Below are 27,867 nucleotides of genomic sequence, written 5' to 3'. Positions count from 1 at the left end.
CATGATTTTTGGTTGATTAGAGAGTCAGCTTACTTTACACTCAATCCCTTAGTGATTGCTATGCATAGCTTTTGAAAAGCAATGGGCAATTGCTCCTGAAAAGCAATGTATTGCTTATCTCTTTTGCATTTGTGATGCGATCAAGCAAAATCAGTCGGAACTCGGAAATATTAAATTTTCGGTTTCTTTTAGGAGAGTAAAAAGCATTTACAAATCTGGATTTTGCAGAAAACACAATTGAAATTGAACAACCACTTCCAAAGATATGAGCATTTAAAGCGTTTCCAAAACAATAGGAAACAAAAGGAAATATCTCCTTTGTATGGCTATATCTCAAAATCAATATTTCCGAGTTCCGACTGTTTTTGCTTGATCGCATCACATTTATACTACTCGCAAGTGATCTTGCTCAATACTGTTACACTTACAGATGATGTTCTTTTGCAAATTTGATTTAAATATTTCAAATACCACAAAGCAAAATTTGAACTATTGTTGTTGGTTAGACTGTTTTGAATTAATTCACTCTCAGGTGTTAATAATCAAGAACAGCAAATCAATTTTACAAAATAAAATAGATCCAAGGTGGTGATTGGTCAATGCAGTACAGGTGACAAGCGACATCACTCAAGAAAACATGGCTGTATATCTGCTACACAAGTCAAATGGATACACCAAATTCAAGTGGACTTAAGTTCAAATACTACTCAAATTACAGGTTTAAGCACTACTTAAATTACGAATTCAAACACTACATTAAGTTATATTTTATAGTACTCTGAGTCATTATACTTTGATCAGCTTGTGATCGGCGGGCCTTATAACATCGCGGATTAATACCAATATGTTTAATTTTGAGGATTGTCTTGTGGCATCTTGCCAGAAGTATCATAAGTTACTCATTGAAGTCATAATACTTCGCCTACTTTCTTTAACACACAAAATATAGACCACTCAGGTCAACTATATCACTTTTAACAATTCCCGCCAATTACGAGCTGATCAAAGTATAGGTAGTACACATTTTTATCCTTCTGGCTTGTATCTATTCCCAATGCTTCAATGTTCACTCAGTACCCTAGGCTTAGTGTTAAAAGCATTGGTCTACAGATCTCAAGGTCACCGGATTTGCACATTTTTTTCTCCAACATTTATGTGTGTTGAAGCTGTCTGCCACTCGAGCAAAATACAAAATTTGTGCACGTTCAAACACAGCTCAGATTCTATGTAGCAATAGAAACCTATGTATTGGAAGCAATTTGGATGTTGAAAGCTTATAGGGGTCAGTCAGGGATGGATGAATGGCAGTCTGTACATGATGCTGACTGCATTTTTCATACTGTAGTCTGGAATGATGGAGGTTGGCCGGACTGTTTCAGGAATTCAGCGATGATGTCATAACCTGCATCTCTTGCCAAATCTGCTGCAGTTGCGCCCTCCTGTAGTAAATAAATAAATACTGTCTGGTTACATATGAAATTCATTAGGGATATATACATCTGCTGTAACTGTATATGTGGTTGACCAGGGTAGTTGTGAAAATTGAATTCTCTTTGCTGAACTTGCTTAAGTGACCTGGACACTAATTAAGTGGAATTTGATAAATATATAACTATAATACTGAAGAGTTTGTTTCTTGGGTAATACAAGATTGCACTCAATATAGATATATTGTACTTGTGTGAGGTATGTCCTCAATGTCCAGTGTAAACAGCATATTACAATGCTAAACTATATGGAGAAGAATCAGCTTTAAGTTCAGGGAAAGAAGAACCAGATTTGTAGGAAATTGTTCATTGTCCCAGGAGTGAGGAGCCATTGTCCAAACTGGTCCACTGGATACAAAGCATGGGAGAGCAAAACCTTGAAGACACCCTTTGCCTACATTACAGACATCCTTTTATTTTGTTTTTCCCCAAATTCCAAAATATTACAGATTTTGTTGATTTTTGGGGTCATTTTGTATAAAAAACTTGAAAGGTCCGTCATGACACTACTTGAAAGGGTCCGTCCACCCGAGTGTCATGACGGACCTTTCAAGCTTTTTTTTACATTTTTACAATCTTGTATTATAGAACAAGATTTTTTTTATCGCCTAAAAGAGAAAAGACCCAAAGTGATTAAAAATTCACTTTTTGGTCTCATCTCTTGTATGGTATGGGCAACACACCTATACTAAAATGTACAAATCTTATTTGTTTTTAGATTGTTTGATTTAGCTAATCATACCTTGTTCTGTAAATTGACATCGGCACCAGCATTTACCAGTTGCTTGACCACCTTCAGATGACCAAATAAAGCGGCAGCATGCAAGGCACTCTCACCATTCTGAAATGAAATGCAAATTACCATTATACAACTTTGTCTGATGACGTCACTTAATCGATATTGGGGTTTCAGATGTAAACAAACAACATGTGCGTTCCCCACGTGCCCGCGATGTGAAAACACCAAATACTGCGTATTTTCTCCATGTTTTGTCGTCTGTCACTTTAGCTTCCATAAAATAATTATTTAAAAGCTTTTAAACAGGAACTGTATACTGGTTACCTTTGTTTCAGCTTGTTTTGATGCTACAAAATACAAAAGATACGGAAAAACCACGATTCTATTTAAAAATCAATCTTTGTTTTGTTTCACAATTTTGTTTACTTTTTACACCGTGACAAACTAAACGCGTACTGCGAGCTGGCAATCTCGCGCAGGATGCCTAGCATCGCGCAAAGTTGATCGCGCGCACCGGCGCAGTATTTGCGTTTGGGTGCTGATGACGCAAATGCTGCACCCAATATTGATTGATTGGTGATGTCTGAGAAAAAGGTCTATACTGAAAACTGTAAAAAGCTCCATCAAATTCTAGATATGAAGGTCTGTGGTTTGTATATAGTTTACTCAAATATTTAAGTAATAATGTGAAACAACCTTGTGACAGGAGTTTTCATTAAGAAGAATACAGAATCTAGCTATATCTCATACTAGCCAAAGTAGGAGTCTATGATGAGTAAGTGATTACCTCTAGTAGTCCAAGAGAAGCTCCATGGCTAACCAAATCTGCTACACAGTCTATGTGACCTTTGTGAGCTGCTTTAAATAAAGGGGTTGCACCATCCTGCAGTATAACATAAAGAATAGGGGACTTACACAGTAAGTATACACAATTAAGAATTCCATTAAGGGGGGTACTACATGTATACCCCTGTGGTAAATTTGTGACTATTTTTGCATTTTCCTCAAAAAATAATAACACAGTGGTAACAAAAGTTATGTATATTATTGGGGCAAGGAATCCAAGTGGTTCATTATATATGACAGGAAATGAGGTACATCCTAGCGGTACCTCATTTCTTATCATAAATAACAAACCGCTTGTCGTGGGACACTGAAATTCCAGTGTAGTAATTGGATTCCTTGCCCCAATAATATACATAACTTTTGTTACCAGTGTGTTTTTAGTTTTTGAGAAAATGCAAAAATAGGCACAAAATTGGCCAGGGGTATAGTACCCCCTTAAATCACCTCTCTTACATCTCTCTCTTTGGGATGACTGTGAATATAGCAAGTCCATTATGTGATATATCTGATACACAGGAAATTCCACATCTGCTGATGGAATTCAAATGTATGAAGTGGACGATTTATATCCGAAAAATGGGTGATGGGGAAGATTGGCCACATTGACCTTTTTTTTAAATGTGCGGTCACTAATGATCCCCGTTAAAAGTATTTTTATCTCACCCAATGACCCCCATTTTTATTAACATGTCACTGAATGACCCCTTTTACAACATAATTCACTCACCCAATGCCACATTTAGAACTTCTGTACCAATCTCCAGAATTACTCCTTTACCCCCCAAAAAAAGTCAGCCACTGACTGACCCCTACTTTTGAAGTCTGGTCGATCATCTCTGTCTGGCAGTGAAAATTAAACATTTATACACTCTTAGAACCATCTAGCCAATCAGGAATGCTGTTAAAAAATATGCAGAGTGCATAATATTGTATAATTGCACTTGTGTACAGTTTCGCATACTACTCGCTGTGCATTCCTATCTTGCGGCATTTATTCATTTCCTTGAAGGTGAGTGCATTGATATTGGCCAAATTTTCCAACATTTTTTCCACAAGTGTTTTTTTCGTTATAAAAAATAGCAGAACTTGCAGAAATTCTTTGTTGTGTTTGAAATATGTTAATAAATACAGATCCCTCTGTGCTTGCAAGATTAGACACAATAATGCACCTGCGCTGAATATTGATGCATCCAATGCACTCCCCCTGTGGAACATGTGCATTGGATGCATCAACATCTCAGCGCATTTGCGTTATTTTTCCAATTTTTCTCTCAACAAGTGATACATATTACAAACATGTCACAAACATATTTTGTTTATAGTCCTGTAAAATAGGATACAGTCCGTACTAGGATAATTTGTGTACGTATTGTGTATATCATTTTGCATATATCAACTATAATACAGCTACCACATAATTCAAACTTCTTGCTATCAATATGCATCACATTATTCCTCACCAGGATACATATGCAGGTGACAGGAACTTACTTCTAAGAGGGACAATTTATATATATATTTTAAGCATCTTTGCCTTATTGAGTTGATAACATCATTGTGTAATAATAATAATAATAATAATAATAATAAATAAGCATTTATAATGCGCCATTTATCTAGTAGGCCTACTACTAAGTTCTGCCTACTAAATTGTGTGTACATGTAGGTAAAGTACAAACCTGAAACTGATCTTTAGTGAAAAAAGCTGAAAATGCTCAAAAAAGCTGAAAACAGCTTGAAATTGGGTTAAAATAGCTCTAATTGGGCTGAAAATAAAGAAACATATAAATGTGAGCAACAACAAAAGCTGTAATCTGCTAAAAGATGAACATTTTCAGGTCTGAAAGTATTTGTGGACCATAAAGACAAATACAAAACCTGTAACAGCAATTGAAAACAATATCAAGAAAGATCGGAGTAAGGCAGGGAGTCAAGATTAGAAAAGCCCACAGCAGAATTGAAAATAAATTGATTGCAAATTTGGGTCATTTGGATTAGATGATCAGTTTGGTACTTTTGTTGGAAGGGCACACCAAAATGCCACTTCTAGCTCCTTCTGATGCTCAGAATTTCACTTCTTAAATCTGACAAGATATATCGATGAAACAATATTATTTGTTGTTAATGTTAAAGTTATCACTACCAATGCAAACTGGGCCAGCCTTCAACCAAGCAATAGGTTTTACAATGAGACAAATCCTATTTTTAAAAGTAATTTTCACTGTAGCATGTGATGTATCTTATGCATAATCAATTTGGTTGCGGCACTTTTGTTGCAGGATATTGCAAGTGGCCTAGATCTGAGATTGTCGCATACTCTTAAAAAGACTGTACACCTTTGTTTACCAACCCATGTTTTATTCAAATTTAATTACATGTAAGCTTACCCGCATGCCCCCAGGAAATTATCTGAGAAACATTGTTATTAAGCATTTCATGGTGAAAGGTTATATCTGATGTATATGTTACTGGTATTGTACTTTACTTTACCAAGGTTATCATCCATATTCTATGAGAATGTTTTCAGTAAAAACAGAGATATAAAAAACTACTTTCTTTAATAGCAACTTGTAACAGGGTGTACAGATACAAGGTATGTTTGTATATCATGAAAATTTTTGCTTGAGCAATAATTTCAAATTGTATATTTATGGTGTTTTTATTATATTTGCTCCCTCCAGATTTGACACATACTCCAACATCACGAAAAATATTTCACAAATTTATAATTTTTTCTTAGTTCAGGAGGCTACAATACATGTGAAAAATTATTCACAGTAGTCTGCATACTTTGCACATGTATCTAAATGAAATACACTTTAAAAGAAAAAAAAAAAAAAGCTGTGATACAAAACAGAGCAATATACTTCTGTCTTGGCAGGAATGAAGTATGTGAACACACCTTTACAATGTCATCACACTTAACTGGATTCATTATGTAAGATCTTCACATTACTACCTACATAATTACTGCATGCCTGAAAGATCCACACCATTGCTTGGATTCACACAGATCTACAGATGAGTCTATGCTCAAATTGTCTGTTGATTAATTCTAACCAAGAACCATTATTCCCATGCTTACCTCTCTGGCAACACCAGCAATAGGCTATTCCCATTGAAACCCATACACCCCTATAGAACACATGACCTTAATCTCCTACACAGGCGTGTAGATTTCAAATGGAATCACCCATTCAGGTAACCCCATTTGAATTTCACCCTCCCTGTGTGGAAGCTTCAAGTCATGTCTTCTATAAGGGATGTATGAATTTAACTGGAATGGCCAACCAACAAATACAACCTTTTATGTGTCTCACCTCTCTTGCAGCGTCTACTTGAGCCCCTGATGCAAGTAATTCCCTTATTATATCAGAATGTCCCATCTGAGCTGCAATCCACAGCGGTGATGCTTTGTCCTATAGAATCAACAAATTCATTGAATATAGAATAAGTTAAACACAGTTAGACAAGGGGTAACCTATTTAACTAGATGCTGTAGTGTCAAGTAAGTGACATGCAGTCAGGCACTGCTAACCTATTAACCCAAATTGTGGGCTTCTATAGTACATTGCTATTAGTCAGGTTGGCATTTTATGGTAACTTGCAAGTTGTAGTCACATTTTGCCCTCTGGCTTGTCTTTCTAAACCAAGTTAGATTATTAAGAGCTGAGCAGTTAAATGCAAGTGGGTCGTGGGTCGTAAGTGATTTGTTGTTATTATGCACTTCCATCTTCTTGCATTCAACTACTGTAAGTTATCAAGTGAAGTTGAGAATGGTACTTTGTCATGTGTGAACAAGGAGAAGCCACAGGTTCAGCTCAAGTATGAAACCTAGTCTCTACCATTTCCCATATATCAACATTGCAACCTGTTAACAAATAAATTATACCACATTTTGACACATTCTAGTTGTGGCAAAATTCTTAAATTACTTGTAAAGAGTAGAGCTCATTTTGAAGGTGAATGCCAATTTAGGTATAAAATAAATAAAAATAAAATAAATTTTGGATCTGTTACATTAACCATCTTGCCTATCAAGCGAGGTCTAGAGCCATCATGCCAGGAAGGCCATGAGGGCCCAATGTAGCAGGCTACAATCCGCGAAATTAATAGTTGGCACACTTGCACTAAACAATTGAAATGCGTGCCCTATCAAAATTGGAGAGGCGAGTGAAACATACATGCAGTATATGTGAAGTACAGACTACCCCCTATATCTCACCCTTCCCCACTCCCCATCTTTCAATGTTGGAGGGTCTCACGGGCCTGTTGATAACATGGTTTGGTCCAACATTGAATTGGGGGAGCGGGGGCAGAGATATACCAAAAGACAGGCAAAGTGTGCCAACCTTTTTTTCGTGGATTGTAGGTCCAGGGTGCATCATTAGTACTAGCTTACCACCTTTACAGGGCAAATTTTTAAAACTGTTCCACTGGCTCTCTCTCAGATGCCTTGTATTGTGCACAAATATTTGAAATTGCAGACTTTATATAAATCTATAATCAAAGTGAATTTTGATTTTCAAACTGGCCTTAAATAAGATGACCGGTTACTGGTAATCAGTTACCGAATCCCATACAGCCTGTCTTTTAAAAAAAAAGTAAAGTATTATTTTGTAGGTACCGGTACCTACTTATTAGCATATTGCTGGAAAATGACAGTTTTAGGGCCTGTCAATAAAACACACTATAACATGTCTCCAAATAAACCCTAGTTTTGCTACTCACTAATCTAATAAATATTTAACCCCATTATTTAATGGCAGATACAATTACTGTATCACTGACACTGTCCTATTATATTGTAGCTACATGTCTTTCAATTAATTTGTGTCCATTGTGGAACACTCCGTAGAAGAACTGACCGATTGTGCTCTTGGATAACATTATCGAGTAGATCGCATATTAGGCGGTGTACACTACATGTATGTGGAATATTCCATGATGGCTGCCATGAATTTTTGGAAATACCTCAATCATCCCATTTTACCACAATGGATTCCTTTTGTTATAGATACTGATAATGATAGATGATGAATTAGTTTACAGACAATAGTTGACATGATTGCATTCATTGGCAACCTTCCCAGGCACTGAGAGCATTAAATATGAAATACATAGCAAATATAACTGCACCTGTTGCCTGTTATATCAAGGATACAAGCACACACTGAATTACTCAAGATGAGTATGATATCGACACTAAAGTATATATGCGTGCATCAACTTCACTGCAAACATACTCTGATAACATTATACCCTAGTTTATGTAAGTCAAAGGATGAAACCAACAATGGGCCATTCCCTGTGGAAGATGTTAGAAATATCTTCGACAAGAGGAGTATGAATATTAACTTTGAAGAACACATTTGACAGCTCCATTTGAATTTTATACACCCTCTAAGAACACTTCAAAATGATTCTTTCACAGAGGGAGGATGTGTTTCAAATAAAGTTGGTTAATGTGCTAATTCCATTTGAAATTCATACTCCCCCCGTGGAAGACATTTCCCAAATCTTCCACATAGGGAGTGTAGACTTCAAATAGTGGTCAAAACAAAATGAAGAGAAACAAGAACACACATAATTTAGGGTAAGAAATTGGTCATAATTTGCCACAGGACAATGATATAAAGTCATGGGCATAATTGTCTGTCAGAGGTCATCTACAGAGTCATCAAGATTCAACCATATAACACACTATATAATGACCAGTATACTGTTGCCAAGTAATTGTTTGGTTTAGGTTTACATATCAGGTTGACAGAAGAGGCCGGGGTACAAATGACCATACGGGACATGCATAAACATGGGTAGCATTTTCAGCCTTCTGGTATATCAATGACCCCTTTTTCAAAGCCTATTTTGGTATATGAATGGGTCCTTTTTGGAAAACAGCCCAATTTTTCCTTAATCTAGCAAAAATTTTCAAAATTTTCCCAAAATTTGTAAAAACTAAGACAATTTTGGGTAAATTCGGCCGAAAATTTTGACTTTTGGTATATCAATGGGTCCAAATTTCTTGAAAAATTGGTATATTTATGGGTCTACTTCCAAAATCTCAGCGGCACGTCCCTACCAAAACCAAACTTGAGTACCCCCCCTCCCCCCAGGAAGAGGCAAATATCTCATATGTTTCTACTTCCAAATTCTGTGTACTAACTATTTTTCATTATTATGTTATGATAAATCAAAGTGTGTGAAAATATTGGATCCAAAACATAATAATGATAAAATTGGGTGCTTTACTTTCATTTATTTGTCTCGCTATGAGTTTTAAAATATTTGACTTGACTACGTCTCATCCAATGTTTTAAAACTCATAGCTCGACCAATAAAAAAGGGCTCAATTGATAGAATTTCATTATCAATATTGGTTCTAATAATGTCATCTTTTTAATGCAAAGACTATCCAAACTGTTATATATGGATGGTGTTTTAGTTCTTCCAACCCTACATTAAACACACCTCATCGTAAGAGACATACTGCAATCAATACATGTCCAAATTCTGACAATCATCACACAGCTAATCATGCTATAGTAGATTCATACATGTATGCACTTGCTTCACAGTAACTCATACAAAAAGTAGAAGTTTGTATATCAAACCAATGCAGTCAGTCTTCAGTTATAGTGACTTCAAAACTCAAAAGCATGTCAAACACAGACCATCAGTTATTGGTCTTAGAACACAGCAATTCAACTAGCACTCCACAAGTCTGCACTAACTCACCATGGTCTGTCAGTTAACCACCAAGTTTGGAGATAGTTGGTCATTTTGTTCATGAGTTATGTGAGGATCAAAGCAAGACAAATATACCATTATGCACAAATGTAATGTAAGGGATATCCACACGGAGAATCAGGGTCCGCTTTCACTTTGATTAATAAGGGCTATACTTGACAAATTAAACCTCAATCTACACCTTAAAAAGCGGGATCTTTGTTGATATGATATGTTGAATATTAATAGAACTTTTAATGATGAAATGTTCAGCATGTAAATGTGGAGGATGTTTGATACAGCCATGCATGTTTCTTCAAACCACTTAGCTTTAGATGCTTCAGCCATTCTCAAAACATAGGATGCATTTTAGTTGGTACCAGTAACAGTAGCTATACTTTATTTAGTTAGATTCTTCTAGTTATACTCCAGTCACTAGTAACAAGTGATTGACCCTTGGCCAATAGGATGGACCATTCTATGATGCTTTGGAAAGAACAGAGCACTTCATTGGTCAAGAACCAATTGCTTATGACTAGTAATTAACAATTATTAAACTCTACAGGCCATTTCAATATCTTGAAACACTACAGGCCATTTCAATATCTTGAAATTTACCCAGCGGTCTACAAATTTGCAATTACTACACTCGCTTTACATACAGCTTATACATATCACATGGATGCTGTCAGGGGCGTAGCAAGCGGGGCAGCAATGGCCTCCCCAATATTAGCAATATCTTATGTATTTCTTTATAACATCATGTCAATTTGGACCCAAAACATGGCTGCTCCAATTTCTTGCCAGGCTCCCCAAATATTTTGGACCCTACTACGGTCATGGACGCTTTGAATTTACATCAGAAATTTATCATGGTAAAGTTATAAAGAGTGAAAGCTACCTTCATCTTTTATATGATTGGATGAGTAATAAGTTCTGCAAAAATTGATCCCTGGTCCCAAGGATTCGGGGGATGTGGGCATCAGTCTTTCTTGTCAACTTGCTACAATGTTTTGCTGTGGTATGTGTATATGGAGTGTGCTTCTCGACTAATTGTTACTTACATGTAATGGTTTATAATGGTGTGTCCTGGGCCCTGATAGTGGTCAGTGAATTCCTGTAAAGTGTGTTAAGGCTTGTGGGTTGATGCCAGTGCCTGGCACAAAATATAAATCACCGTGCTTTTTTAACTTCACAAAATGGCTGTGAATTTGTCCATAGGAACTTTGATTACCTGTCTTGTTTGGTTGACATCTGCCTTCTGAGAGATGAGATACTTGAGCACATTCCAATGACCATTCTGACTTGCAATAAACAATGGAGTAGCACCATCCTGTATTAACAAATAAACAAATAAACAGGTACTATGAGACATGCTATATTCTTGGTATATTTCTGTGATTTGTTAAGAACTCATAATATGCAGTACCATGATATTTTCATGGCTGTGACACATTTCAAAGATATATAATTGGCTACTTGTATGTTTCAAATTGTCATTATCTCTTGCCAGATATCATGTATAAAACCCCTGTCCATCACAGGACAGGAGAGACACAACTTCGAGTCCTATGTAGTGAGACACTTGATACATATTCATAGCAAATTTGCTTTACTAATATATATCACCCAGTCATAACACATCAAATATAATGAGCTTACTATATATGGGGCTGAGAGCCTGCAGCATACAAATGCCAAGATATGACTCAAAATTCTGCATTACCACGAGAAGATAAGATCAATAACTCAATATGATTTTAATGTGCACCTATTTTCATGAAATATGCATATTTCTAGAGGCCTCAGAAGCTAATCAGGCCAATCTGACTTCATTACATGATTATATTTACTGAACGGAGAGATCCATCCTTCATCATAGACAGTCCCCTGGGACACAGCCCTGTACTTCATTAAACAGAAAAATAGATATTCAACTTTGGATCCCTCTCAAATTTATATGTTGAGGAGGAATACATGTCACATACAAATAACAAATGCATATTGTAGCATATTTGTACTAATTACTTGAATCTATGATTCAAACCGATTACAAATCAATTCAAATTTGATGATTCTTCCTTTTACATGCTGATGATGCAGGTGGTTTGCCCAAGAGGATGAACAAATTCAAAGCTTCAGCTATAATAACCATGATAACTTCTAGACCCAGCCCACACAAGTATTTTTTTCATCATTGTTTCACAATTTCCTGATTACAACATGCTTACAATAAATGAATGATGAGAGCATTCACACTGTCAACACTTCGTATCGTGTGATTGGGTCTAGTCATATATACACACACCGCAGATTTGGTTCAATGAGTACACGTGTAGGCCTATACAACAACAAAAAGCGGACACACAGAAAATTTTTGTAGGCAATTATGACACAATCATGCTACAAACCACAGATCATCAAAAAACATGGCAATCTATGTACAAACTGACCCGATGCTGGAATTTTCATCATTCTATTTGTATTCCTATAAATCTTACTCAACTAAATTGCCACAGCAATATCATGATGAGAAATAACAATATACATTTTTAAGGTTTACTTTTATACCTTACCTTACAATCTTAATCTATCACTCTTAAATCTACGTCTACAAGTGCATTTTGAAACCATTGATATTTTGAATATTGAGTATTGAAGTTAGCAATGAGTTCCAGTCTAGAATTAGGGTGGTCACATAAAAATTTCAAACCCTCCCCTGGAATTGCTTTTCTGTCAGGATTGTTCCTGCTGCAAAATGATTTTAAAACCTTTTTGAATCAACTCAATCGGACAATCCGTTGCGAAGATACAGCCTTTTAAAGATTCACAAAATACACCATTTTTACCCCATTTTTAGGAAAATCCTGATTTTGTCATAAATTTGCATATTCACGGAGTGATAATTGTGGGAATAAAGCCAAAGAAGGCACGATATGTATTGTTTTTGTGTATTTAATGTTCATTTAAATGCAAAATATTAAAAATCCAGGGTCATAATTGCTATATTTGCTTCTTTACAACATTTTTAAAATGGCTGAAATCACAAAAATAACTCTTTTGCCAGGACTTTTGAGGTAAATGTAATTTTCACCGTTGAGGGCGCTATTATGTGCCAATTATGAGAGGCCTGCATTTCCTAAACTACACAACCAAATTGTCTGATTTTTGCACAGGATTTTGCTCTGAGGGTCTAGATTGTAAAACTGAATATAGCATAATTGTACATCTTTGGGAAAATAGTTTTATTTGATGACAAAAAATTATTTTGTGCGTAACTTTTTTTATGCGTGACCGCATACAAAATGCTATATTCACCTTCATTACGAGCAGAATATTTTCTATCTAATTAGGTAGACGGGTTTGCACAGAAGTTACTAGGAGACAAATTATATGGAATTCAAAATGCCCAAAAGTTTTCCAACTGCTACAGAATCTGTTACATTTCCACCATACATTTGTGTATGTAGGCAGGGGTACACACAATAGCTAGCATTGTGGCCACCCTACTAGAATGCTGCGTGGCTAAAAACTGAATTTGTAAGCATTTGTTTTGGTCCAATGACTCCGAATTTGGCTGGATGGTATTGGCGGGTATGGGATGTTGTCAGTTTCTGAACATAATCCAGTATGGAAATGGCAATGAGATCGGGTTGAATTTTGGGAGTAACTACAGAATACCCCGCTCAGGGTGCCTAACCCTAACCCTAACCTAACCCTAACCCTAACGCTGTGTTGGGAGGTGAGGTGGCTATTCTGTAGTTATGCCGAATTTTGAACATAACGGTTGAGCTTGAATCTAGTCTGCTCAAGCAGATGATGACACAATTGTAGCAAGCCGATGACATTAAGAAGAAAACACAATACTCATTTCGTAATAAGATTAACACAATTGTAATCAACAGGAAAAAACACACTCATGTGAATCAGGTCTGCAAAGATGGTGAGAACATTATCTGAGGTTACTGTATAGCAACAGGACTTGTCTACAAATTTAAAGATTCCGTTTTCAACCTTCCCAGACATGAAACTACTTGACATCAGCTTGACCAGGTCTTGCAACAAGGAATGATATTAATCCCACAATGCATTATGTCATCTATTAAAAGTACAACAGCAGCAGGCACTTGATGGCAGTGGCAAATGGTGTACTGACCAGGGGGGGGTGGCACTAAAACTACATTTTTGTGCACTTTGTGGCATTTTTCATGCCAAAATAATTTTTGTAGTAGGTTAGCGGGACAATTTCAGAATTTTGCCCCCTTGAAATTTTGCCCATTATGCCAATGCTTACCAGTTTTGTTGAAAAAGGTATGTAAAAGCCATTTACAAAAAAATATTATTGTGGCAAAAAACTGAATGTAGTACTATATTGAATAGGATACTCTTATAGTATTCTGCAAAACAGAAAATACATCCTAGACAGAGAATTTACATCAAAACACAATAAACTTACTATAACAACCTATTTAATTAATCCACCGCTTGTGCAAAATCAGAAAGTCTGTCTACTAGTAATCATGCTGCATGCTGGGATTGATCTCCTATGGTTAGATCTATTTGACACACTTGAGATTTCCTTGCATCTGTCTATTAATACTCTGGTCACTGTACAGTCTGAAATAGCTGCCTTATGCACAGTATGTATAGCAGGTATACCAGAATAACTTACATGCATCCTTATCTCAATAATGTTTGAGATATCAGGGGCGCATCCTGTAACCAAAATCCTAGAGGGAGGGGAGGGACTCTACACATATTTTAAAAGCATTTCGACATGATCTTAAAGGTATCCATTAGAAAATTATTTTGCCCCTGGTAAATGTCTGTGTTGGCGCTATATTTGGTACTTTTCAAGTTGAGTTTAGGGTAGAGATAATGATAGGATTTAGGTCAGAGATATAGTGTTAAATGCAGTTTGAATTGTATGTGGTATTTGACAAATAGCAGCAATTGAAGGTATACCAAAATTTGTAATCCTACAATGAAATGTGAATACACTACATATAAAATGCTGAAGTAGACAGACTCTTGTGAATGTCAGTCAGCAGTAGAGATGGTTTTCTGTTACATTGACCAAGATAACAGCAACTTGTAATCTTCTATACAAACATCCGCGTTTTATAAACAGAACTAATGATGGCAAGTGCAAATTTCATAGAGAAATAAATGCCACCACAATATCCAAGGAGCAATACTAGGCATGTTTGTGTGCAACTGAAGCAAATATCTGGATGCTTTATATACAAGAACCAAGGCCCCTAATTCCAGCATGATCATTTGAATGAACTACATTTATTATTTAAGATATATTTGGTTTAAGGGGGTACTACACCCCTCGATAAATGTGTGTCTATTTTTGCATTTTTCTCAAAAACTAATAACACTATGGTAACAAAAGTTTTATAGGGGCAAAGAATCCAATTACTACACTGTAATTTCAGTGACCCAAGACAAGCAGTTCGTTATTTATGATAAGAAATAAGGTACAAATAGGATGTACCCCATTTCCTATCATATATACTGCACCGCTTGTCTTGAATCACTGAAATTTCAGTGTAGTAATCAGATTTCTTGCCCCAATAATATACATAACTTTTGTTACCAGTGTGTTATTATTTTTTGAGAAAAATGCAAAAAATAGTCACAAATTTACCACAGGGGTGTAGTACCCCCTTAAAATGAATCTGTTAAAATAGCAAAGCAGCAGCAAACTTATAACACTATTTTTCACACATATTAAGGTTTTAAGGTTATTTTCAGTAGACATTAAGATCTCTCCACTCTAAATTCTACCTTGACAGGGACACAGTTTTTGTAGATTTCTATATTTTAAGTCAACAAATCTGTAGTGACTTTAAGCAGACAACTCTCACATAAGTTGTTATAATAAACTGGCAGCTATGTTGTTATGAAATATAGGCTAGTACATGGAGTACATGGAGGTGATCATGACATTGACTATGGGTTTATGTATTTTATAAAGGCTATGTGGGTTACGTGGGATACACAGAGTGCCATACACATATCTGTGAATCGTCTTACATGCAATCAATATTTTGCCAGCTAGGTTTTCAATGTGCTGCTGTATTTGTACTTTAAGCAATGTTAATACTTATACCCGCATGCGAAGCATGGACGGGTATATTGTTATCCTTATCTATGCCTGTGGAACAGGGCATAGATATTCTCCTTATGCTCTTTAGTCTTCTCCTTTTCCTTCTCCTTCTCCTTCTTCTCACGCTTCATATTAACAGGACTATCTCCAAAACTACAAGGGCCCCATGGCTCATATTTGGCACACTTAATGGCCCTACCCCATAGATGTGCCTTTTGCCCATTTTGGCCCCATAGGTCAAAGGTCACAGGCCCCAGGGGCCCAAATGTAAAAATACCAATCGTCCCATTTCTCATCAAATAAAACAGCCTCATGGCCCTGAGTTGGTACACTGATAGCCCTAGGGGTACTCTATATTTACAAATATACAAGGGCCCCATATGTTATATATTATGGGCCCCGGGGGCCCAAATGTTAAAATATGGTGCAACAGATTTACAAGCCTAGCTCTAAAAGTGCAAGATCACTAGGGCTCATATGTGGCATATGTATGAGCCCTAAGTTGTAGATGTGCCTTTTGCCCATTTTGGTCCCAGATGTACAAGGCTAGGGGCCCATGGGCCCAAATGTTAAAACAAAGGGCTTGCTGTTTCTCAGCAAATAAAGCAGCTACGGGTTTCAGATTTGGTACACAGATATGTCTTTAGTATTACATTGTCATATGTATATATGACCCCCATATGTTACATTATATGGGCCCCAGGGCCCCAAATGTCTAAATGTATCTAGGAATGTCACCATCTCTACTAAAAGGTATATATAGGATGTTAGCCTTGTGCTATTGCCAAGGATAATTAAATCAGGGTATGACAAAAGCTGATTAGCATGTGTCCAATTAATTCTCATGTATATAGGTATTGTTATAAAGCTATCCCCAAGGGAGTATGTAAATTAAATGGAACAGCCCTTAAAGGACACTCCGTTTTGGGATTAAAGGGGTATTCAGATTTTTTCATTTTTTTATTTTTTATTTATTTTTTGTATGGAACATGTTTGTTGCATTATTTAAGGAGGAGCGCCCTCAAGCGTTTACGCAGCAAATGCAATTAAAGGGGTATTATTTGATTTTTAAGTTATTTATTTATTTTAATTTTTTTCGTTGGTATACTGATAGCCCTTTTAGAATGGGGAGTCATGATGGATTAAGAGTGTCATGGTGGGTTAAGGGGGTTAGGGTGGGAAACACAGGCATAGATATTCGTGTTTCGTCAAACACAACTGTGCCATCTAGTTTGGTTTCTTCTCCTTCTTCTTCTCCTCCTCCTTCTCCATCAAACACATCATTCTGTCAAGGCTAGCGCTAAAACTACAAAGGCCCTGGGGCCCATATGTGGTACACTTATGGGCCCTACCCAGTAGAAGTGCCTTTTGCCCATCTTGGCCCCAGAGGTCAAGGTCACGGCCCCAGGGGCCCAAATGTGAAAAATACAAAGCACGCCATTTCTCATCAAATGAAGCAGCCTCGGGGCCCTCAGTTGGTACACTGATAGCCCTAGGGGCACTCTATATTTACAAATATACAAGAGCCCCATATGTTATATATTATGGGCCCCAGGGGCCCAAATGTTACAATATGGTGCAACAGATTGACAAGCCTAGCTCTAAAAGTACAAGATCACTAGGGCTCATACATGGCATATGTATGGGCCCTAAGTTGTAGATGTGCCTTTTGCCCGTTTTGGCCCCAGATTTACAAGGCTAGGGGCCCCAGGGGCCAAAATGTTAAAACTAAGGGCCGGCCGTTTCTCAGCAAATAAAGTAGCTACAGGGTTCAGATTTGGTACACAGGTAGGTCTTTAGTATTGTATTGTCAAATGTATGTATAACCCCATATGTCACATAATATGGGCCCCAAGGCCCCAAACGCTAAAACATAGGGCCGGCCTTTTCTCAGTAAATAAAGCAGCTACAATGCCCAGCTTGAGTTTACTGATAGCACTTGAGAATTATACTTCAACATATGTACATGAGCCTCATAAGTAAAAAAATATGGGCCCCAGGGCCCCACATGTTAAAACAAAGGGCCGGCCGTTTCTCATCAGTTAAAGCAGCTTTAGGGCTCAGAGTTTGTACACAGATTGCACCTGAGAATTTCATTGTTATATGTACATATGAGCCCCATATACCACATAATATGGGCCCCAGGGCCCCAAATGCTAAAACATAGGGCCAGCCATTACTCAGTAAATAAAGCAGCTACAGGGTTCAGATTTAGTACACAGATAGGTCTTTAGTATTATATTGTCATATGTATATATAATCCCCATATGTCACATAATATGGGCCCCAGGGCCCCAAACGCTAAAACATAGGGCCGGCCGTTACTCAGTATATAAAGCAGCTACAATGCCCAGCTTGAGTCTACTGATAGCACTTGAGAATCATACTTTAACATATGTACATGAGCCCCATAAGTCATATATATTGGGCCCCAGGGCCCCAAATGTTAAAACAAAGGGCCGGCCGTTTCTCATCAAAGAAAGCAGCTTCCGGGCTCAGAATATGTACACAGATAGCACCTGAGAAGTAAATTATATTGTTACTAACACCCACACGCCCATCCACCCCACACACGTAGGACTAAACAGACAGATCGTATTATCATAATTGGAAATACCAGCGTGAAGCGTTAAGGCTGTTCCAGTTAAATTACATACCCATTGGCTGTTCCATTTAATTTACATACTCCCTCTGAAATGGCCCCCAAAAGGCTGTTCCGTATAATTTACATACTCCCTCTGAATGGCTGTTCCATTTAATTTACATACTCCCTCTGGAATAGTTTCCCCTGAATCATATTGCATAGCCTCACTGTGAGTAAGAGAGACTGACAACAGCACCCTATGGAGAATAAGAGGCGACTCCCCTGTGAGGGGACTTTTTACAATTTCTTTATTTTAAGTGCTACGACAGTGCAACCTACATTCAATTAAAGCCTGTGACTTGGACTTTCACTTTTTACACATTTTCTGCCCAATTGGGCGACTTTTTACAATTTCTTTATTTTAAGTCCTCAGCAAATAAGGACTGTAAGTTTGGGTACATGCGGGTATAGCCGTATTTGTGTACAAATATATAGCCTTCTAGTTTGTAGTCTGTATCCATTAACTTGATTAAGCTGTAAGGGCCCAAAAATTCAAATATTTACCCCATCAACAACTACTGAACCAATTTAATATTGCTTATTTTTTACTCTTTTCAACACATTTAAATTTAACAGTTGATAAAAATGGAACATGTGAAAATTGTCAGAATAAAACTAAAATTGTGATGACTTGAGTCTTTCAATGCAGTTCTCTGAGAGATGAGAGAGTGGGCTAATCAATTGAAAATATAATTATTGGCTTTGCCAAACCTAGATGCTATATGATTTTGAGATACTGTAAAGCTACTTTATTTTATGAGGTTTTTAATTTTGTGAATTTGCAAGGAGACATAGATTCACCAATTTAAATGCCTACAAATTTAAAAGAAATCATGTTTTGACAAGTTCAGAAGTAACATTAAATTTCATGAATCACAAAACTAAGTCCCAGTGAAAAAACTGGTTATTAGTAATCAACAAAATAAAGTAACCACAAAGTATTATTCCAGTTCTTCCAAAATGTCAAGATCTACAAAAGATGCTATTTATAGCTACTAGACACGCTGGTACTCAGTTAAACATTTTGGTTCACATTTTATATTTGTCAATAATATATTAAGATTAAAGAAAAACATCAATAAGAAAGGTAACAAGTACCCGTTTCATATGTATACAAAAACTCAAGGTACTTATAATTTTGGAGTTCACGTTTTAGAAGCATATGTGATGTGGTATATCGAAAGGAGACACTTTTGGGCAGGATCGTAAATGAAGAAATAGCAAAAAATCTGCCCGGGGGATGATTTTTTCACAATTTGGGTTTGTAGCAAATTTGTGATGTTAATAATGTTTAAAATATTGTCTGATAGTTTCAGACTGGAATATAACTGGCATCTTGTATTTTTTAGACATTTTTCAAGGTCATTCCTACTCTCAACATTGTCAATAATATTTTTAAAGGCCGATATCTCTATTTCCAATTTTATAACACCATAACATACAAACACAATATCTTCGCTTAAGAATGTCCGATTTCATTGGGGAAAACGGCATTGTGGAGCAATATATCTCTATATTTAAGATATGTAGAACACTCAAAATTGATAACCTGCCCAAAAGTGTCTCTTTTTGATATACCACATCACAGATTATTAAACCAAATATGTTACTGATTACATGAGTATGCTTTTCTATTGTGATGCCTTGAGGCTTTCAATATCACATGCAGCAAACCATGCCAACATAACTTCAAAAGTAAAAAGACAAACAGTTTCAATTATCCATCTATGCTTCTTGTCACCTACAGATTGAGTGACATCCAAATATGTTTCTCTATGTGAGCAAGCATTGCATTAATACGATTGTGCCACAGTGACATGCGAGCGTATATGCTGTGATTATGAGAACAGAGCATGCGTTTCAAGGCTACATAACCTAAAACTCGTAATGACATTACTACCACACTAGAGGTGACAAACAGTAATAATATATGTTATGTATAAACATGATTATATATATAGCAAAAGAGCCAGTTGTTGCTACCAAAAAGCTACAAACAAACATTCACACTTAGGGAAACACAAAAATTGATGAGTAAAAAACTTCAGATATCTAATTGATGGTCTTAAAAAATACAAAATATAAGATAATTGGCAGTAAAAAATAGATGATGTCTTACCTCCATACAATGGTGTACACTAGCACCTCTGGCTACCAGTTCTTTGACTACATCTAAATGATTACATTGGCAAGCTACAAATAGTGGTGTTCCTCCATCCTGAAATGAAGAAAAAGAAATTAAATAAAATTCAAATATTCCAACAACAAGATTGCCAATTAGTTGAATAGTTTTTAAAAGCATTAATAACATATTTTATTAGTAGAAGTTGTGTGTTATCATTTGACTTGTACATAGCTGATAAAATAGTGTGTTATCAGCTTATTTTATCAGCAGTAGATAGTTGATGACAAAGTGTGATATCAGCAATAGATGCTTGATGAAATAATGTGCTACCAGCAGTAGATAATTGCTGAAATAGTGTGCTATCATCAGTAGATAGCTAATGAAACAGTGTGCTATCAGCAGTAGACAGTTGATACAACAGTGCGCTATCAGCTGTAGATCATTGATGAAATAGTGTGCTATCAGTAGTAGATAACTAATGAAACAGTGTGCTATCAGCTGTAGAAAGTTGATACAACAGTGTGCTTTCGGCAGTATATAATTGCTGAAATAGTGTGCTATCATCAGTAGATAGCTGATGAAACAGTATGCTATCAGCTGTAGAAAGTTGATACAACAGTGTGCTATCAGCTGTAGATCATTGATGAAATAGTGTGATATCAGCAGTAGATAGCTAATGAAACAGTGTTATCAGCTGTAGAAAGTTGATACAATAGTGTGCTATCAGCTGTAGATCATTGATGAAATAGTGTGCTATCAGTAGTAGATAACTAATGAAACAGTGTGCTATCAGCTGTAAAAAGTTGATACAACAGTGTGCTTTCGGCAGTAGATAATTGCTGAAATAGTGTGCTATCATCAGTAGATAGCTGATGAAACAGTGTGCTATCAGCTGTAGAAAGTTGATACAACAGTGTGCTATCAGCTGTAGATCATTGATGAAATAGTGTGCTACCATCAGTAGATAGCTAATGAAACAGTGTGTTATCAGCTGTAGAAAGTTGATACAATAGTGTGCTATCAGCTGTAGATCATTGATGAAATAGTGTGCTATCAGCAGTAGCAGAGGATGTTTAAAGACATTCCCACAACCCAATGGGGTTTCTGGCCTTGTATGTCTGGCTTTTGTACACATGTGGTACAGTTGATCATACCTTGCATTGGGATTGTGTGCAAATATCTGGTGTTTTCATCCTATTATTTAACATTCAAAACATCAAGACTTATGAATAAAATTAATGCAGTGGGACAATATGAATGTTTCCTGTAAGAAAATCAAATATCAGTCATAAGTCTCAACTATTAGCTCGTTGGCTGCAGTTTTAAATTACCATTTTGTGTGTGTGGCAATGGGGACTTTGCCTTTAAAATTAGGTTATATTGATCAAATTTCCCAATCATAGTGCATTGTAGGAATGCCTTTAAGGGATCTAAAATGAGCGTTTATTGCATTTCGACAGTATTTTTTGTGGGACATGAGAGCACCTCAGACCTATCGAATTGCATTCTGAATACTGAAGCATGTCTTTCTGATATCAAATAATTTTCATTTTTGAAAATCACAATATAATACAAATTTTATGACAAATTATAAAAATTTGATATTTTTCAAATTTTTGATATATAACAGTCCTCGAAGTAAATTATATAAATCTAATGATATATTCTTAAAGTGTATGTAGCAGGGAGGAAAAGCCGGACGGTCAATTGAAAATTTTGACCTTTCATATTGAAGATATGGATTTTTTCCCAAAAAGACCTAATTTTTTTTTTTGTGTTTTGGGAAAAAAAATCCATATCTTCAATACGAAAGGTCAAAATTTTCAGTTGATCGTCGGCTTTTCATCCCACCTACATACACTTTAAGTATAAATCATCAGATTTATAAATTTTACTTCAAGTACTGTTAAATATCAAAAATATCAATTTTAATGATTTGCCATAAAATGTGTATTAAATTGCTAATTTCAAAAATCAAAATTATTTGATATCAGAATGACATTCTTCGTATTCAGAATGCAATTCGATATGTCTGATGTGCTCTAATGTCCCAAAATAAATACTGTCCAAACGTTCATACCCCAGCCCTTAAGCCTCCTCTGCAGCAGTAGATAGCTATAGCTAATGAAACAGTGTGTTATCAGCTGTAGAAAGTTGATACAACAATGTGCTATCAGCTGAAGATCATTGATGAAATAGTGTGCTATCAGCAGTAGATAGCCTTGTTGATGAAACAGTATGTATACTATCAACAGTAGATATCAGCAGTAGATAGTTAATGAATCAGTGTGCTATCAGCTGTAGATAGTTGATGAAACAATGTGCTATCAGCAGTAGAAAGCAAATGAAGTATGTGTGCATTCAGAAGTATATGGCAGAAAAAATAGTGTGCTATCAGCAGTAGATGGTTGATGATGTACTAAACTATATGGAAGAATATGCTATCAGCAGTAGATAACATATGAACAAACATGTCGTTAGCTATCAGCAGTGGATAGTGGGCCTCTATCATTAGATAGCAGTTGAAGTAGTATGTGCTATCAACCTTACATAGAAGATAGTGACAACATAGATTAAGTCATATAGTAGCAAAATGCAGATAAATTATACAGCTATACCAGCAACATAATGGGATGATGTAGTGGGAAGTCAACATTAAATGCTGACATAGTGACAACATGAATACACTTGGGAAACAATCACAGGAATCTATGTTTACTTTCTTCCCCTTGGGTCCATAGCAGAGAGTTTATATCATGCATATTCTTGCTATCTTAATTCACAGAGCATACAGATGTTGTAAATGTTCAAGAGCGTTTGACAAACAAAACCATATTTCTTGGATAGTAACATTTTGCAATTTTATCACCGAGGTGAAAATCTTTAAATTAAGTTACTTTATCAGACATGAACTGTGAATTTCCTTTCAACTACAAGTACACTTGTAAACTAAGCCCAACCATATTTTGGAACTGAGTATTTTCAAGATTAGCAGCAAATCATGGGCTAGTTTTATGAAAAACTATGAACCAGATAGTGTCTTTTTAATGTTCTCAAAGATTTGTGAAAATTTAGTACCTGCAAAATATTACATTTCATAGAATATTTTGGTTTAACATTATTAAGTTATGGTTTAATTTGTGAATGGTCTGGGAAAAGATGACACCGACACCTAATCCAGTTTTATGTCAAGTGAATATATTAACAGGAGTTGATGGGTACAGACATGTGTTTCCAACTAATTTATTCTCATAACATTAGGGTGACTTTAGGTTGAACCAGGGATGCTTTTATTAAAGGAACACTCCCGCAATCACAACATTATGCCTAAATATGTTAGAAAAACAATTATCAAGCCTGAATCACATGGTTTTATTTGAAACAAACTCCAAGGTGAGAAAGAAAATTGTATAGACAATTCCTCTAATTGGCATGCTTTGGCTGTAGATGAGGTATAGCCTTGAGATCCATAAATCACATGATTATTAATAACGAAAACGGAGGTAAAAAAGGATATCACATGATTCTTTTCATAAACATGCATGCCAATTTGAAGAAGAATGGACTATATCATCCCTGTTTGACACTGACAATAATATGGACATGATTGAAATGAACCAGCCCATATCAAATATTGTATCATGGACACAGTAAATTAAAATGAATGTAGTCTCTAATAGGATTTGTCATGTTGGCTCATGAAGTAATGAAGCCCTTTATTAGCTGCATGGGCAACATACAGGCAAGCTGTGTAAAACACAATCTATAGGCCTATTCTTCAGCTGTGCTTTATTACACATTTAAACATAAGACTGCTACCACACACAATGTTCCTATCCTCTTTTCGTCCTTGCCTACTTGTAAAATAATTTTTAATTTTGCCAAGAATTTGTGTTTTCCCACATCTTTTTAACTGACCTTCTATATATTTCCTTGTATCTTCAGTTTTAAAAATTCATGTAATTTCAATATTTTTCTTATTAATTTGCCACTCTTTCAAACCAACGTTGTTTCATTATTATTATTTCTTTTTGAATTTTTAAAGAGAATATATTTTTATGTATTAATTAATGTGTAAATAAACATGTTTATAAATTGCAAATTGTGTCGAAATTCAGTTTTTTTTACTGATATGACATTTTAATCAAATATACCTGAAATATAATATATTTCATGTAATGTTTCCTAGACAAACCATTTTCATTCACTCTTTTGACCCATTTCAGTCAATAATGTTCAAAACATCTGTTTCTTTACATATACTATTTGCTCATTTCAATTGAAAGCATTTATTTGCAATATCTGTTTACATACATGAATATAAAATTTAACTCTATCGTGTAACCCACTTTCTCAAATCATATTTTATTCCTTCTGTCCTGGTTGCATGATTTACTTAGTTGTCAAGATTACCTCAAAACACTTGTTAAAAGATATTTCTACATAGGCTGTATAAATAATGCATTAAAAGATATTTCTACATATTAATAATATTAATAATGCATAATTCATTATCTTTCTCTTGCAACCCATATGATATAATTATGTTTCCTTTTCATCTTTCCAATAGAGTAGCTAGCTGGGTCACTTCCTGTATCACATATAGATGGATATATTGGTGCCATATAGACTCACTCCAATATAGTGTGGCTAAATTAATCTAATTGAATACTACCATATGGAGCAAGTCATTTGCAATAATACTCTCACAATCATACTGCTTTGGCATACTCAGAAGTAATGAATCCTGTGGTAAGCCCACCCTGCTATGTACACATGCAGTATGTGTAAAGAAATTTCAATACACATACTGCCCTTTTACTTGGCAGACAGGCTGTGTTTAGTTTTTCTGCTCCTGAAATTATATTGAAATGCAGTGGTTTCTTGTAATCAACAAAATAAATATTGTGAGTTTTACTTAGTGAGGACAGAAATGTATAACTTTGCTTTTCCCATAAATGTACAAAGTATATGGAATAATAGAAATAGCAGCATAATATAGATGTGAGAATTGGTCATAAATTTCATCAAATACTTTATACTTATGTATATTGGCATTTTAAAACCAGTGTGTATGTAATTTTAAAACCAGGGGCGGATTTAGGGGGGGGCGCCCCCTCTGTTTTTTGCAGAGCGGCACCTGGCTTTGTGTATTTTGCAGAGCAGCGCCTGACTTTGCTACAGCGGCGGTGGCTCGGCACCCCCTCTATTGAAAATTCCTGGATCCGCCCCAAAGTTACAGATAACTAAATATCATTATTAGGCATGAAACAAATGTGTTGGTCTCAGATGCTCCCCAAAAGCTCCAAAAGTAGGGGTCTATAATTTTGGTAATTTTCCCTTTTCTCAAACCTGAATGTGAGGGTCTATGATGTGATGTTGGCAAGTTAAGCATGACCTACCTACATATGGGTACCACATGTAGCTTCATTAAACATATGTATGCCATATCATATGAAATGTCTTAAGAATTTCAACAGTAATTCCCTTCAATAAATATATCCATTTATGTTGTAACAAGGATCTTGCCAATAAGAATTAGTGTAATCTTGTTGGTAATTATAATCTACTTTAATTTGCTAATTGGAACACAGTAATGAATGATAAGCACAATATAGGACAGATATAAATAGATCACATGACCTTTTAATAAATGTTTTGAATTTTCATTACAGATGGGCATGAAAGTTTATATTGAAGCAACTGACGATGTATTATTACATCTTCTATGCTTGAAGTGATGCTACTATATAGAAATACTTCAAATATGTTGTGAAGTAGGACTTCTTCAAATATGTTGTGAAGTGCATGTATACACTCATACAATGAAAGGTCCTTTAAGGAAAGGGCACAATACTATTCATTCAATTTTGATGCAATAGTTTAATGTAAAAATGAATAAATGATAAATTGTTCAAATGTTAAAGAAAATATCTTTCTTAATTCACCAAAGAACCTATACCATTTTTCACACCGTTGTGGCAGTGACGCCAGTGCCCATTTCAATAGGCACAGCTTCAAGTAGCTAGCGGACGCTCAAAGTGCTGGCACACACATATATGCACATGCGAAATAGATGACACCGCATAGATGCACATGCGAAAAAGCGTGCCTCAGCGTGTTGACGTCACTGCCACATCAGGGTGAAAAATATTATAGCACTTTACTACTAAAATGGATAAAACTATGGTTGTTAAAACAATTTGTACCTATCACCTTAACTATTATAATGTATACATGGGAAAGAAGAATTACGCATCGCACACTAGCACAATTAAACATGAATTTACAAATGGAAACATGTACATGCATGGCATGATATACCAGAGTAAAACTCGTAGGACATACCTGCCTTGTTTGCATGATTCGAATTAGACCTCTAAGCATCATTAATTGGCGCTCTTACCACTGAGCTACACAGACTGTCCTGATAAACAGGACTCAAGTCTGGTACTTATATATGAGCAGCCAGCTTGGAGTAAGCAGTATCAAGGGACAGTTGTGTACCAGTGGTAAGAGATCATTAATGATGCTTAGAGGTCTAATTAATCATGCAAACAAGGGAAGAGGCCCGCATCATACACTGGAACATGAAACATTCAAATGTACAAACTTTCCATTTGTAGATCATGTTTAATTGTGCTAGTGTGCGATTAAGCGTAATTGAGTTAATTCTTTTCCCATGTATATTGATATATTAAGAATACGATTAAGCATCATTAATTTGATCTCGATTAATGCGCTAGTTTGTAATGTTTGAATGTTTCCATGTTCCAGTGTATGATGCGTCGGCCTCTTCCCTTGTTTGCATGATTATATTAGGCAGGCGGGTAAGCATCATTAATTGATCTCGTACACTGGTATGTAATGTGTTGTTTGTACCGTTTACCCGCATGGCTGCTCATATCCATAAGTACCAGACTTGAGTCCTGTTTATCAGGGACAGTCTGTGTAGCTCAGTGGTAGAGCGCTCGCCCGACAAGCGAGAGGTCTGGGGTTCGAGTCCCCGCACAGGCAGGTATGTCCGGAGTTTTTACTCTGGTATATCTGCCTATGCATGTAATGTTTCCATTTGTAAATTCATGTTTAATTGGGCTAGTGTGCGATGCGTAATTCTTCTTTCCCATGTATATTGATATATTAAGAATACGATTAAGCATCATTAATTTGATCTCGTGC

General features: G+C 35.9%; 1 protein-coding gene and 1 non-coding gene across 2 annotated transcripts in view; one reads left to right on the top strand and one right to left on the bottom strand.

Annotated features, from left to right (window-relative positions):
* Positions 1-495: 495 nt before the first annotated feature.
* The window catches only part of LOC140165723 (uncharacterized), a 66,842-nt gene continuing 39,470 nt past the window's right edge, over positions 496-27,867 (bottom strand). The window contains exons 5-10 of the mRNA XM_072189032.1: positions 20,683-20,781; positions 11,036-11,134; positions 6,393-6,491; positions 3,014-3,109; positions 2,230-2,328; positions 496-1,439 (exon numbers count right to left, since the gene is read on the bottom strand). Of these exons, the coding sequence (XP_072045133.1) occupies positions 1,335-1,439; positions 2,230-2,328; positions 3,014-3,109; positions 6,393-6,491; positions 11,036-11,134; positions 20,683-20,781 (597 nt within the window). The 3' untranslated portion in view covers positions 496-1,334. The remainder of the gene's footprint in view (positions 1,440-2,229; positions 2,329-3,013; positions 3,110-6,392; positions 6,492-11,035; positions 11,135-20,682; positions 20,782-27,867) is intronic.
* Trnav-gac (transfer RNA valine (anticodon GAC)) lies at positions 27,634-27,705 on the top strand. Its single transcript has one exon. It is a non-coding gene; the product is annotated as a tRNA-Val (tRNA).

Source organism: Amphiura filiformis, chromosome 12 (assembly GCF_039555335.1).
Source record: "Amphiura filiformis chromosome 12, Afil_fr2py, whole genome shotgun sequence".
NCBI classification, from domain to species: domain Eukaryota; kingdom Metazoa; phylum Echinodermata; class Ophiuroidea; order Amphilepidida; family Amphiuridae; genus Amphiura; species Amphiura filiformis.
The sequence above is the reverse complement of the archived record's forward strand: the minus strand, read 5'-3'. Positions and strand labels throughout refer to the sequence as shown.